The sequence below is a fragment of the Mandrillus leucophaeus genome, unplaced genomic scaffold (genome assembly GCF_000951045.1).
Source record: "Mandrillus leucophaeus isolate KB7577 unplaced genomic scaffold, Mleu.le_1.0 Scaffold550, whole genome shotgun sequence".
NCBI classification, from domain to species: domain Eukaryota; kingdom Metazoa; phylum Chordata; class Mammalia; order Primates; family Cercopithecidae; genus Mandrillus; species Mandrillus leucophaeus.
The window spans coordinates 40,585-54,892 of NW_012105920.1; the positions used below are offsets into that span (position 1 = coordinate 40,585).

A 14,308-nucleotide genomic window follows, 5' to 3' on the forward strand; every position below is an offset into this window, starting at 1 on the left:
GGACATAAAGCCAGTAAGAAGCCAACAGTAAAAACCCTTACACAAAGAGTGCAGAGTGAGGAAATAGCCATTTACTGTTACAGTAGTCTTTATTTAACTTCACTTTTTGTTTATCTTTAGGATACGCGTTAGATGATGAAGAAATTATAGATACCTTAAGAAAATCCAAAATGACATCAAATGAAATTTCAAAGCGCATTGAAGCAACAAAAAAAGCTGAAAGTGAAATCCAAGCAATACGTAAAAACTATCTCCCCATTGCAACCCGAGGTGCCCTGCTCTACTTTCTAGTAGCTGGTCTCACGCAAATCAACTACATGTACCAGTTCTCCCTAGACTGGTTTCATCAGGTTTTTGTTTTGTCAGTAGTTTCCAAAAGCAAAGAACAAGAACATAGTTTTAAAAGGGAGAAAGTGTCTCCAAAAGAAGTTCATGAGATTATAAATATTTCAAAAGAACCCAACTTGGAAAATGAGAAAAATCTGTTAGATAAGCATATTAAAAGTGCAATGGATGTGTTGACAAAAAGTATTTTTAAGGTGAGACATTCTTTAGTGTGGATTTTACTTGTTTATTTAATCTCACTGGATTAATATGTTATATTCTCCCTATAGGTGGTTTCTTCAGCTCTATTTAATGAAGATAAACTTTGCTTCTCTTTTCGGCTTTGTACTGCAATCATGCAAAATAATGCTAATGGAAATCTAATACAGGATGACATTGGATTCCTACCAGAAGAAGAATGGAACATCTTTTTATATTCTGGCATATTGATAAATATTAAAAGTGCATTATCCCAGTCTAGACTTACTAGTAAGTAAAAGTTATTATTCTGGATTCCGTAAAAGTCCATTAAAAGTGTGTTTCCTTCCACTAAGGTGCTCCAAGTCAATGCCTCTATAATTGATTAAAGTAAAAGTAGCTTGAGGTCAAGCACCTCCACTGTTACTCAATAATTTTTTAATGAATGAATGAATACATAAATGATAATTGCTATGATTATTATAATCCTAATCTACAAAGCAGAATATCTAATGGTAGTCAACAGGAGCACACCCAAACATAAACACTGATTGGATACCTTCAGGAGTTAAAACTTCCCCCACCCCTAATTACAGTTGCCTTCATTTTCTTATGAAAACTTGGTTGAAAATTTGAAACGCAAAAGTCATGTTTATCCAAAAAGGTTAGACACAATTATTTAATTATTGAATCTTTTAAATGTTTCTATGTTGTATTTTTATTATGTTTATTATCTAAGCTGTGGTCAAATACATATAACATAGAATTTATCATCTCAATTTTTAAGTGATATTAAATACATTCACGTTGTTATGCTGTAATTTGTAAATTTTAAGTCTGCAAAATGGCAGAGTAGGATGCTATAGGCTCCCTTCCTTCACAGAGATACCAAGGTAACAACAATATACAGATCAGAATACCTCTGCGAGAACTCTAGAGATCAGTTGAGAAGCTACAGCATCCAGGCTATTGTAAAACCAAGAAGAGACTCCAGTGAAAGGGGTAGGAAATTTTGCATCATTTGACGCATGCCTATTCATGCCCCTCCCTCTTTGTGGTATAATGTGGAACAACTGACAGGAAATACCCCATATCAGAGCTCTTCCCTCAGATAGAAACAAAAGAGTAGACAGTGCATCCAGTGTTCTGGCTTGTCTAGGGGCCTCCCAAGGGACTGGTTTTTGTCTTGCCTGACTCAGAATATTGGCAAGACTGGCACTGGAGTTTGGAAGCCACTAAAATCCAGATGCAAGCAGCACATTAGACCTACAGTTTCACAGGGAGAAATTAGGGGGAGCAAGGGATTAGAAAAGGTTAAAAAGGTCTTAGAACCTCCAACTAGGCTGGTTGGTGAGGGTTTTCCCCTGCACAAAGCCAGTACCAAAGACTGGGAAAGGTGGTTGTTTTTTCAGATGCCAACCCCGGAAAAAAAGATATTAAGGCAAACAAAGAAACAAGGGGAAATGGTCCAATCAAAGGAACAAAATGAAGCTCCAGAAACCAGTCCCACAGAAATGCAGATCTATGAGCTGCCTGACAAGGAATTTAAAATAACTGTCATAAAGTTGCTCAGTGAGCTAAAATAAATAACTAAATAACAGAGAACTAAATAAAGTCAGTTAAATGATGCATGAACAAAATGAGAATATCAGCAAAGACATAAAAACTATAAAAAAGAATGAAACAAATTCTGAAGGTGAAAAATGCAAAAACTGAACTGAAAAATTATTACAGGAGTTCAACAGCAGACTTAATCAGACAGAACAAAGAATCAACAAACTTGAAGACAGATCATTTGAAATTATCAAGTCAGAAAAGCAAAAAAAAAAAAAGCTAAAAATTTAAAAAGCAAAAAGAACCTAAGGGACCTATAGGATGCTATTAAGTTGACCAATATATGCATTATGGCACTCCCAGAAGAAGAAAAAAAGAGAGAAAGGGGTAGAGAAATTCTCTGAAGAAACAGTCGCTAAAAACTTCCCAAATCTAAGGAAAGAAAAAAACATACAGGTTCAAAAAATTCAAAGAACTCCACTAGGATGAATCCAAAAAGAAACACAGCAGACACATTATTATCAAACTGTCTAAAGTCAAAGACAATGACAGAATCTTGAAAGCAGCAAGAGAAAAAGTTATTTGTACATACAAGGGAGCTTCTATATGATTACCAGTGATTTCTCAGGAAAACCTTTGCAAACTAGAGGGAGTGAGATATATATTCAAAGTGCTAAAAGAAAAAAGCTCTCAACCAATAATACTATATGTGTCAAAACTGCCCTTCAAAAATGAAAGAAAAATTAAGATTTCTCAGATAAACAAACATTGAGGGAGTTTATTACCACTAGAAATGCTCTCCAAGAAATGCTAAAGAAACTCCTTTAAGTTGAAGCAAAAGGATAATACACAGCAACATGAAACTATATGAAAAATATAAGGTTCTTCAGTAAAGGTAAATATGTGGAGAAAGATAGTAACCTGTACTATTGTAATTTTGGTAAATGTAACAAGTTACAAAAACATTTTTTACTGTATAATTATGTTAATGGGTATGCAATATATAAAAATGTAACTTGTGATATCAATAACATAAAGGGGGGGTGCTAAAGCCCTAAATTAGTAGATTTTGGTTTTTTTGAAGGCATAGTTTCACTGTCACCCAGGCTAGAATACAGTGATGGGATCATAGCTCACTGTAGCCTCCAACTTCCGGGCTCAAGTGATCCTCTCACCTCACCTCCCAAGTAGCTGGGACTGCAGGCACATGCCACCATACCCAGCTAATTTTTAAAAATTTTTTGTAGAGATGAGATCTCATTATGTTGCCAGGATGGGAGTAGAATTTTTGTATGAGACTGAAGTTAAGTTGTTGTCAGTTTAAAATAGAATGCTATAAAATTAAGATTAAACTATGTAATTGCAATAGTAACCACAAAGAAAATATCTATAGAATATGCACAAAACAAAATGAGAAGGGAATCAAAGTATATCACTATGAAAATCAACAAAATACCGAAAAAGGCAATAAAAGAGGACAGGAAGGAAGGAAGTTACAAGACATACAGAAAACAACAAATGGCAATAGTAATTCCTTCCCTATGAGTAATTACTTTAAATTTAAATGGATTAAACTCTTCAATAAAAAGGCACAGATTGGCCGAATTAATTTAAAAAACAGTATCTAACTATATGCTGTCTACAGGAGACTCATATCTAAAGAAACACATAGGCTGAAAATGAAAGAATGGAGAAAAATATTCCATGCAAATGGTAACCAAAGAGAGTAGGAGTGGTTATACTAATATCAGATGAAGTAGACTTGAAATCAAAACTGTTATAAAAGACAAAGACAGATGTGAGATAATGATAAAAGGGTCAATTCACCAAGAAGATATGTAGTAATAAATGCTTATGCACTAAACCTCAGAGCTCCCAAATACATGAAGCAAACTTTGACAAATTAAAGGGAGAAATAAGACAGCGACCCAATAATAGTAGGAGACTTCAGTACTCCATTTTCAGCACTGAATAAAACAATGAAACAGAAGGTTATAAGAAAATTGAACAACATAGTAAATCAACTGGATCAAACAGACATACACAGAGCTGTCTTCCCAATAACAGCAGGATGTACATTCTTATTAAGTGCACATAAACATTCCCCAGGATAGACCACGTTAGACCATAAAACAAATCTTAACAAATTCAAGAAGTCATACCAAGTGTATTTGCCAAACACAATGAATGATACTAGAAATCAACAGAATGAAAACTGAAAAATCCACAAAGATGTAGAAATTAACACACTCTTAAACACCCAGTAGGTCAAAGACTAAATCACAAGGGAAATTAGAAAATACTTAGGGACAAATGAAAATGCAACATATTAAAACTTAGGGGATACATTGAAAGCAGTGCTAAGATGAAAGTTTATAACTGTAAATACCTACATTAAAAAAGAAGAAAGTGTACATAACTTTTACCTCAAGAAACTAGAAAAACAACATATTAAACCCAAAGCTAGCAAAAGGAATGAAATAATAAAGACTAAGGCAGTGATAAACAAAATAGAGAATAGAAAAAGAATAAACAAAACTAACGGTTGGTGTTTTGAAAAGATCAACAAAATTTGCAAACCTTGAGCTCAGTTAACTAAGAAAAAAAGAGAGAAGATGCAAATGATAAAAATCAGGAAAGAAAGGGACAACATTAAAGCAGATGCAGAGAAATAAAAAGATTTCTAAGAGACTACCATGAACAATTGTATGCCAATGAATTGGATAACCTAGAAGTAATGGATAAATTCCTTGTAGTCTACTGAGACTGAATCATGAAGAAATAGAAAATATGAACACACCAATAACAAGGAGATTGAACAGGTAATCAAAAACCGCCAAAAAAAAAAAGCAAATTTTAGGACCAGTTGGCTTCATTGAATTCTACCAAACATTTAAAAATTAACATAAATTTTCCTGGAGCTCTTTCAAAAATTGAAGAGACAGAAACACTTTCTAACTCATTCTGTGAGGCCAGTATTATTCTGATACCAAAGCCAGACAAACATACTACAAGTAAACTACAGACCAATAATTCTGAATAACATTGATGCAAAAATCCTCAGCAAAATACTAACAAACCAAATTCAACAGCACATTAAGAAGATTGTACACCATAACCAACTGGGATTTATTCTCAGTTTCACAACAGTATTAATATCTTTAACACTACCAAAGTGTACACTTAAGAATGGTTAAGATGGACTGCGTATAGTGGCTCATGCCTGTAGTCCCAACACTTTGGGAGGTCAAGGTGGGAGGCAGATCACTTTAGGCCAGGAGTTTGAGATCAGCCTGGCCAACATGGCAAAAAATACAAAAATTAGCCGGGCATTGTGGCACACACCTGTAATCCCAGCTACTTGTGAGGCTGAGGCACAATAATTGCTTGAAACCAGGAAGCAAAGGTTGCAGTGAGCAGAGATCGCACCACTGCACTCCAGCCTGGGTGAGAATGAGACTGTATCTCAAAAAACAAAAACAAAAAAAGGTTTAGAATGATAAATTTAGTTATATTTTTACCACAATAAAAACAATTACCTCTTATGTAATTTTTACATAAAGTAGCTTTCTGTTTTATTTATGTAAAATATAGTTTTATTTCTATAAAATAGTTTTTATATGAAATAGCCTAGCAGGACATCTTTGTCAAGTATCTACTTTGTAATAAATAACTAAAAGGTAAAGGGCTTATCTCTTCTAATGTGATCATTTTTCTTTTTTTATTAGGCACATTTGAAATAGATGAAAGTCAGCATCTTCAGTGGCTGTCAGATTCTAGGTGGAGGCAGTGCCAATATGTCAGCGCTCACCTGGAACCATTTTCACTTCTGTGCAAATCCCTTTTATCAAATGTATCACAATGGGATACTTTTAAGAACAGTAAAGCAGTTTATTCTCTGATCAGCACACCTTTCTCTTCAGAAAATGCTTCATTGGAGGAAAATACAAAACCACCAGAGGAGAGTAAGAAAGCATTCAATGTTTTAACCTAACTTAAGTATGTGTGTAGGTGTATGGATTTTCAATTTGTAAATGTCGTACAATATCCTACATTATGAAAAAATTGAAGGGAGGAATCTAACTACATTTTAAGCATGCACATGTTATTCAATATAATCCTCATAACAATCCATGAAAGGATTATAAAGACCTTCATGAGAAAATCTGATTAGAAATCAGAATTTCAGAGAGATTAAATATACCACACTAGTTTCATTACACCATGCTAGTTTGGAATCTTGGATCTGAACAAACCTACATATATTGTTCATTTTAACAAATGTATATTTTAAAAATTACATGGGAAAGGATCTTACCTTAAATTCAAATGACTTACTATTTTTAGCACATCTTTTTCTTTTTCTTTTTCCACTTCGAACTCTCCTTCGCTTTTCCCTACTACCTTCACTCATAACACCCCCACTCAGAATACAACCTAATTTGTTTCCTTCCACATTTTTCTCTACTTCACTTCGTGATTTTTGCCAAAATAAACAATTATATTATGCAATAACATAAACATCCTTATACATTTTTCCTTTGCTTTTATTTCTATAAGATAAATAATCAGAAGTGGAATTGCTGGAACAAAAGGAAATTATTTTTATGTTAACAGTTGCTGCCAAGTTGCTTTCTTTAAAAGTCTATGATAATTTATATTTCCACCAGCAATATGAATGCCCATTTTCCATAGGAGTATTGATTTTTTTTAATTTTGCCCATCTGAAAAGCTTAAACTCCCATTAGTGTTATAGATAATTCGCTTTTGTCTTATTATATGTATTAACATCTATATTCAAATATTTTTCTGAATTTTTTATTGTCTATTGAATTTGTTTCTATAGTACCTATGCTATATGTGTTTAAATGTTTGTATAGTCAATTATGTCTATTTTTTTCTTTTATACATTCTTGATTTCAAGTTCTTATTAAGGTCTCCTCCTCCTGCAGAGTTTTCTCTTTGAGTTGTTATCATTTTATTTTGTTGCATTTATCTCTAATTTATGTGGGACCCATAATTTATTATACTGTAAGAGTCAGCAACTTTTATTTAAAAGAATTCTTTATTGACCCTTTTTGTAAAGTGAAGATCTTTTTATTTTGCAAATAACCCCAAATTATCCATTTATAACTATACCTTCATGTATCATGAACTTTTCTTAAGATCAACACATCAATATTATCTGCATTCAAAAAAGCCATTTCTATAACCTAATTTGTATTTAAAGTTAGACATTGGGAAAATACCACAGAAATAAGAGGTAAGTAGAAATGATAACCGTATCCAGGACAGCTGGAAATGAAGACTAGAAGACTTCCCACCTTGCAAAAAATTGTAATCCAGAAGGACTCTATTGTGGTGGTAAGAGGGGTCAGTATTAAATATATGTAGATAGATGTAATATTTAATTTTTCAAAAATTTGATAATCTGGTTGCATTTCCATTTGATTCTCATTTCCCATATCTGTTATAGCTGGATGAATAGAAATCTCCAACCTCTACTCTTATTAGTTTATATTCATCAGAAAGACACCACATATACAGGAACAGGTTATAATGTGTTGACTGGCTGTGCCTTTGGCTTCTCATTTCATTTCTTCATCTGTCCATCATCTTCTTATATTACTATTCATTCACCACTTCAGTTGGTCCAAGTTGAAACTTAAATCTGTCTTAATGTCTCCGTCTTTTGAGTTGTGAAGCGCAGCTAGTGATGCCGTAAAGCTTACGGAAATAAAGCTCACTTTAAAAGTCAGCCATGTTGAGGAAAAAAAACTTCATAATTTTATGACAGAAATGTTCATTGTGATATCTTTTAATGATAAAAAGTATTTGCCTGTTAATCCCAGTTTCTTTCTCTAAATTATATCTAGCTGAACTTTTGAATGAAAATAAAGAAACATGTAATCCTATAAATTTTCCCTGGGAGAAACTCACTTCATTTCAAAGACTTATTTTGGTAAGATATCTTATGCGGAAATATTAATATTCTAAATATTTGAGTGCTTTATTAGTAACTTAAGCCCTTCAAAATTAAAATTTTACAAGTAAAATGTATTTTTAAAGTACATTTTGTGAACGTTAATGTGAGAGGGAAACACCTACACCTCCCCTTAATGCTTCTTTCATATGGAGAGTCCAATGTGAGGAACATTCCTGGAGTCCCTCTGTCCCCTCATTTGTTCTTCCCTAGAGAGGAGGACTCATAGCCCTGTCCCTTTTGGGTTTTGTCTGCCTATAACGAGCATACTTTCTGGCTGCTTCTCCATGCCATAAACCATACAGGAACAGACCTTGGTCCTATAGGGAGAGGCCAGTGGCTGACCAGCACTACTTGTGACAGGTAAGTCTATCTAATTCTAGATTCTGTATCAGGAAGCACATTGTTGCCTCATACCTAAGCCACATCCACCAGCATGACCTTTATTATTAATAAAATGATATTTTTGCCCAACACCTCTATTTCTCAATTGTTTCAGAACCTGGCTGAGGGTAGAGGTGGTTGGATTATGGATATGCATGGGTGTCATTTATTAGCACCCCTAACACATGAAGAATTTAGTATGTGTTAAGCACTTTACATATATTATTCCAGTTAATACTTATAATAGTCTTGGAAGGTAGGCACAATTATTTCCCTCATTTTACAGATTAGGAAACCAAGGTTTATAAATTGCCTAACAGAGCCAGGTTGAATCTCAGACAGCTTGGCTCTCATATCTGTGTTCTTGGTAGTCATACTATATTATACTTTCCAGGGTAGATTATCCTAAATTCATCCTTATTGCCTTAAAAAAATCTTTATTTTGACATTTATTCCCTAATTTAGTGAAGGGAAAATCTCTCACCTCATTTAAATTCCTTAAATTCTTAATTTCCTGAAATTCTTGAAAATGCTAACCTGGACAACCAGTAATCCTTTGGATTTCTGCCTTAAACTTTATTTTTGCAACACTTTAAAAATTCTCTCTATGTAAAGATTGCAAAATATGACTGCATCTGGCTTATAAACATGTTTTATTTGGCCTGAAGTTTTGTTTGATTTTTTGCAACTTTTCAGGTGCAATTTATAGGATTTGAACCTGTGATCTTGCTTAGAAGATTTCTGTCTTAATTCATTTGGGTTGCTGTAACAAAATAGATTGCTAAAACCCAATAGATTGGGTAATTTATAAACAACGGAAATGTACTGCTCACCACGCTGGAGGCTGGGAGTCCAACATCAAGGACCCAGCAGATTCAGTGTCTGGTGAGGGCTTGCTTCATGGGTGGCATCATCTTGCTGTGTCCTCACAACAAGAAAGTCTTTTTCTTTTCTTTTCTTTTTTTAAATTAGGTCTCACTCTGTCATCCAGGCTGTAGGACTGTAGTGCAGTGGTGTGATCATAGCTCACTGCAGCCTGAAACTCCTGCCTCAGCCACCTGAGTAGCTGAGACTACAGGTGTGCATCACCATGACAGGCTAATTTTTTAAGAGATGAGATCTCACTATGTTGCCCAGGTTCCTCAACACTTATTTATAAGGGAGCTATCTTTATAAGGGAACTAATCTCACCCTCATGACCTAATCCTCTCCTAAGTTTCCACCTCTTAATACTACTGACACATTGGAGATTAGGTTTCACCATACAAATTTGGAGGAGACACCAGCATTCAGACCATAGCAACTTCTAAGTTTTTAAGCAAAAATAACTAAAATAAATATCATATATTTTTTTAAAATTATATGTATACATATCTTGAAGTGAGTTGTTTTCTGAGTTTATTGTGATAAAATATAGATACATTATTTCATTTAATCTTCATAATAATCCGTTTTAACCCTTTAAGCATGCAATTCGGTGACATTTAGTATATCTACAATGTTGCATAACTATCATCCTCATATCTTTCCAAAACTTTGTCATCGTCTTAAATAGAAATTCTGTACCTGTTAAATAATAACTCCCAGTCTCTCCTCCTGACAGTTGCTGGCAACCACCATTCTGCCTTCTGCCTCCCATCATGCTTATGTCTGGCTTATTTCACATAGCATGATGTTTTCAGAGTTCATCCATGTTGTACCATGTGTCAGAATTTCCTCCCATTTTAAGGCTGAGTAATATCCCATTGTGTGTACATATCATGTTTCATTTGGCCATTAATCCATTGATAGACAACAAAGGTTTGTTTCTGCCTTTTGGCTATTGTGAACAATGCTGCTAGGAACATTGATACACACATTTGTTTTTTGTTTTGGTTTGAGTTTGGATTTTTTTTATTTTTGAGCCAAAATTTGAAAATTGAGAGATTTCAAATAAAAATCCAGATTTCTGGCCTTAGGCAACACTGAGCCCACATTCCTCAATGGCAGCAATAGCTAGAGCTGAGTAGTGTCTGTCCCTTTGGCCCAGTGCACTACAGTCTTCACTGCTCCCTGCTACTTCCTGACACTGCAGTTGAATGTTAGTTGCCATTTGCAAATATGATGATATTTGCATCTTTATTTTTCTTTTAGAAGAGGATTTTCTTCTTCTATCCAACCCACTTCTCTAATTTTTGTTATCTACCTGACTACTTTAAACAGATTGATACCTCTACTCTACATGTGGATTATTGACATAGTCGTGACATGAAAATATATTTAAGCTATATTAATTGACAAATACAAAATATTGAACAATCTGTACAGAACAACTTCATTTGTGGAGAAAGGGAGGGAGGGGGAGAGATGCCTGTATATGTGTTGAAAATATCTAGGAGGAGCCATAAGAAACAACATATCTGGGGATATATCTGGGGAGTAACAATACAAGAAACAATGTATCTGGGGAGTAAGACCTTCACTTTTTCATTTTTACCTTTTTGCATTGCTTGAATTTTATGTAGCAAGGATGATTTACCTGAACAACAAAAATAACTAGATTTTAAACCTGTGCCACGTTACCTTCTCCCAGTAAGTTCCCAGTGATTTTAGTTTATGAACTAGAAATTTTATGAGTATAGTGATCCTATCTTCCAAACCAGAAGGTAGAAGTCATGGTCTGATCAAGTGTTGAGTGTATGCATAGGAAAACTAAGTTAGATATTTAAAACTGAGCCTGGCCTGTAAGAGTTAGAAATTGAGATTGTCACATAAAAGATTAAGTTAAAATATATTAGAAAGAAGCTTGCCCTGGAGAAGGAGAATTTCTCAGAGTTCCATGAGGACAAGGACTTTGCCTAGCTTTTCACCCCTCGCCACTGCTATAGCCTATTGGACTGAAAAGAGGGTGTGAAAGAGGACAATGAGGGGATATAGACATGCAGAAAATTTTCAGAATGATTTGTGGTTGCTTAGGAGCTAGTGAAATTGAATTCAACAGAATTCTGTTTATTCTACCTTCCCTTTCTCGCCTACCTCTAAAAAAAAAAAAAAAAAAAAAAAAGGCCTCAAGGTTTAAATTTACAACAGTGGAGAAATGTAACAAAATCTTGATTAATCAATTGAATAAAAAGAGGAGCTAGTGGCATGTTGGTGACAAAAAATTATGATGACCATTTGGGAGCATAGATTCTCGACAGTGAGGGTATCGGGGAAACACCTAATCATTTGTTTCACTCAGTGATTCTAACACGGTCTCACTAACTGGATATTCTGAGTGAACTCTGCTATTAGACCTAGAGTCTTTGTGTGCTGCCTATTTTCATTTTTAAGAAATATGATACATATAATTAAAAGAAAATTTTAAGAATAATTTTTCCAAAACATAACAGAAAAGAGCAGAATTCAGCATAATGATTAAATGTGCTGTGTTAAATATATAAAATTGCCAATATTTGACAGTTATTGAAAGGTAAAAATGGCAACTTCCCATGGTCCAACCTGGTACATCACACAGACACACAGACATGTGTAGCTTCAGTTTTGCTTTAAATGATGGAGTCCCAGATGTTGAACATGTTCAGGACATATTTTATGGTCATTAGGTAGAGAAATGTCATGTAAGTGATTTGTGTAAAACAGTTTTTATGAGAAAGGTCTTTCCTCTGAAGTTTGCAATGATTTCCAGTATACCCTGAACCTCTGTTTACTACACATTTACACTGTTTCCAAAATCTTTTAGTCCATCTAGCATTCTTTTCAGATTTGTATTCTAATTGCTCAAACATATAAAGATTGTGCCATTTGTTTTCATTTTATTAATGGAAGAATTAATACTCTTCCAGTTGTGTTATCCTGGATTTTCTTCCCTCCAACACCATGGGGTTTTCTTGCTCTAGACATGTATAGCAGAGCAGGAAGAAAACCGAGGGGAAAAAAATTTCTTTTTGCAGAATTAGGGAGTATAACTTGGATCTTTACAAACAAAGCAAGAGCTCACTCAGAGTGTGAAAGAGATAGAGACACAAGGACACAAGGTAGCCATGGTATCTAAGAAGGGCCGCATTATGGCCACAGGAACATGGTGTCAGCTTCCCCTCCATGCATAGACTCTCCCATTAAGCTTCCCCAACAGGAAAACTCTAGCTGTAAAGCTAAAAAATGAATACTTCTTATTTTTATTTCATTTTACCATAGGGAATATCTCCCTGGGCGGTTTTTAATTTTACCTTATCTTCCATATTTTCTTTTTTAGATAAAAATTCTTAGACCAGAAAGTTTAAATAATTCAGTGAGAAAGTTTATAACTGAAAAAATGGGAAATGAATATCTTCAAAGAACTGGAGTTAATTTGAAAGATGCATATAAAGAATCCAATGCCAGAACTCCGCTGATACTTATTCAGTCTCATGGTAAGCTATTTGTGAATAGTTAAGATGATCGATATGGTTTGGCTGTGTGTCCTCACCCAAATCTCACCTTTAATTGTAATCCCCATAATCCTCATGTGTCAAGGGCAAGAGCAGGTGGAGGTAATTGGATCATGGGGGTGGTTCCCCCCATGCTGTCCTCGTGATAGTGAGTGAGTCTCTTGAGATCCGATGGTTTTATAAGAACCTGGTATTTCCCCTCCTGGCACTCATTCCGTCTGGCCACCCTGTGAAGAAGGTGCCTGCTTCTCCTTTGCCTTCTGCCATGATTGTAAGTTTCCTGAGGCCTCCCCAGCCATGCAGGACTGTGAGTGAATTAAACCTACTTACTTTATAAATTACTCAGTCTCAGGTATTTCTTCATAGCAGTGTCAGAACAGACTAATATAATGATGATACAATATCACCCAAGAGATATGGAGAAGTAGGTTCTGTGTCAGATTATTCTGTGTTCACAATATTTTCCTAGCCCTATTTAAAATTTTTGGGAAAGGAGTTAATTACAAGTTTTTACTAAGAATAAATCTCTCTAAAAATATAACAGAGGAATAAAACCTCTCAGATTCACAAATATGGAAAAATTTATCAATGGTGATTTTCTGCACAGAAAATACCTTACTGGTCACCAAGATGGCCAAATAGGAACAGCTCCAGCCTCCAGCTCCCAGCATGAGCGACACAGAAGACAGGTGATTTCTGCATTTCCAGCTGAGCCTCCGCTGCTGATACCCAGGCAAACAGGGTCTGGAGTGGACCTCAAGCAAACTCCAACAGACTTGCAGCTGAGGGTCCTGACTGTTAGAAGGAAAACTAACAAAGAGAAAGGACGTCCACACCAAAACTCCATCTGTACGTCACCATCATCAAAGACCAAAGGTAGATAAAACCACAAAGATGGGGAAAAGCAGTGCAGAAAAGCTGAAAATTCAAAAAATCAGAGTGCATCTCCCCCTCCAAAGGAACACAGCTCCTCGCCAGCAACAGAACAAAGCTGGATGGAGAATGACTTTGACAAGTTGAGAGAGGAAGGCTTCAGTTGATCAAACTTCTTAGAACTAAAGGAGGAACTACGAACCCAGTGCAAAGAAACTAAAAACCTTGAAAAAAGATTTGACAAATGGATAACTAGAATAACCAATGCAGTGAAGTCCATAAATGACCTGATAGAGATGAAAACCATGACATGAGAACTATGTGACAAATGCACAAGTTTCAGTAACAAACTCAATCAACTGGAAGAAAGAGTATCAGTGACTGAAGATCAAATGAATGAAATGAAGTGAGAAGAGAAGTTTAGAGAAAAAAGAGTAAAAAAAATGAACAAAGCCCCCAAGAAATATGGGATTATGTGAAATGACCAAATCTACATCTGATTGGTGTACCTGAAAGTGACAGGGAGAATGGAACCAAGTTGGAAAACACTCTGCAGGATATTATCCAGGAGAACTTCCCCAAC

The 14,308-nt window shown here is 35.0% G+C and overlaps 1 protein-coding gene across 1 annotated transcript in view; it reads left to right on the forward strand.

Annotated features, from left to right (window-relative positions):
* Positions 1–14,308, forward strand: part of LOC105552347 (dynein heavy chain 14, axonemal-like) — a gene marked incomplete at its 5' end in the record, with an annotated part of 77,707 nt that overhangs the window by 37,349 nt on the left and 26,050 nt on the right. Inside the window, 2 exons of the mRNA XM_011997979.1 lie at positions 121–539; positions 12,678–12,834. Of these exons, the coding sequence (XP_011853369.1) occupies positions 121–539; positions 12,678–12,834 (576 nt within the window). The remainder of the gene's footprint in view (positions 1–120; positions 540–12,677; positions 12,835–14,308) is intronic.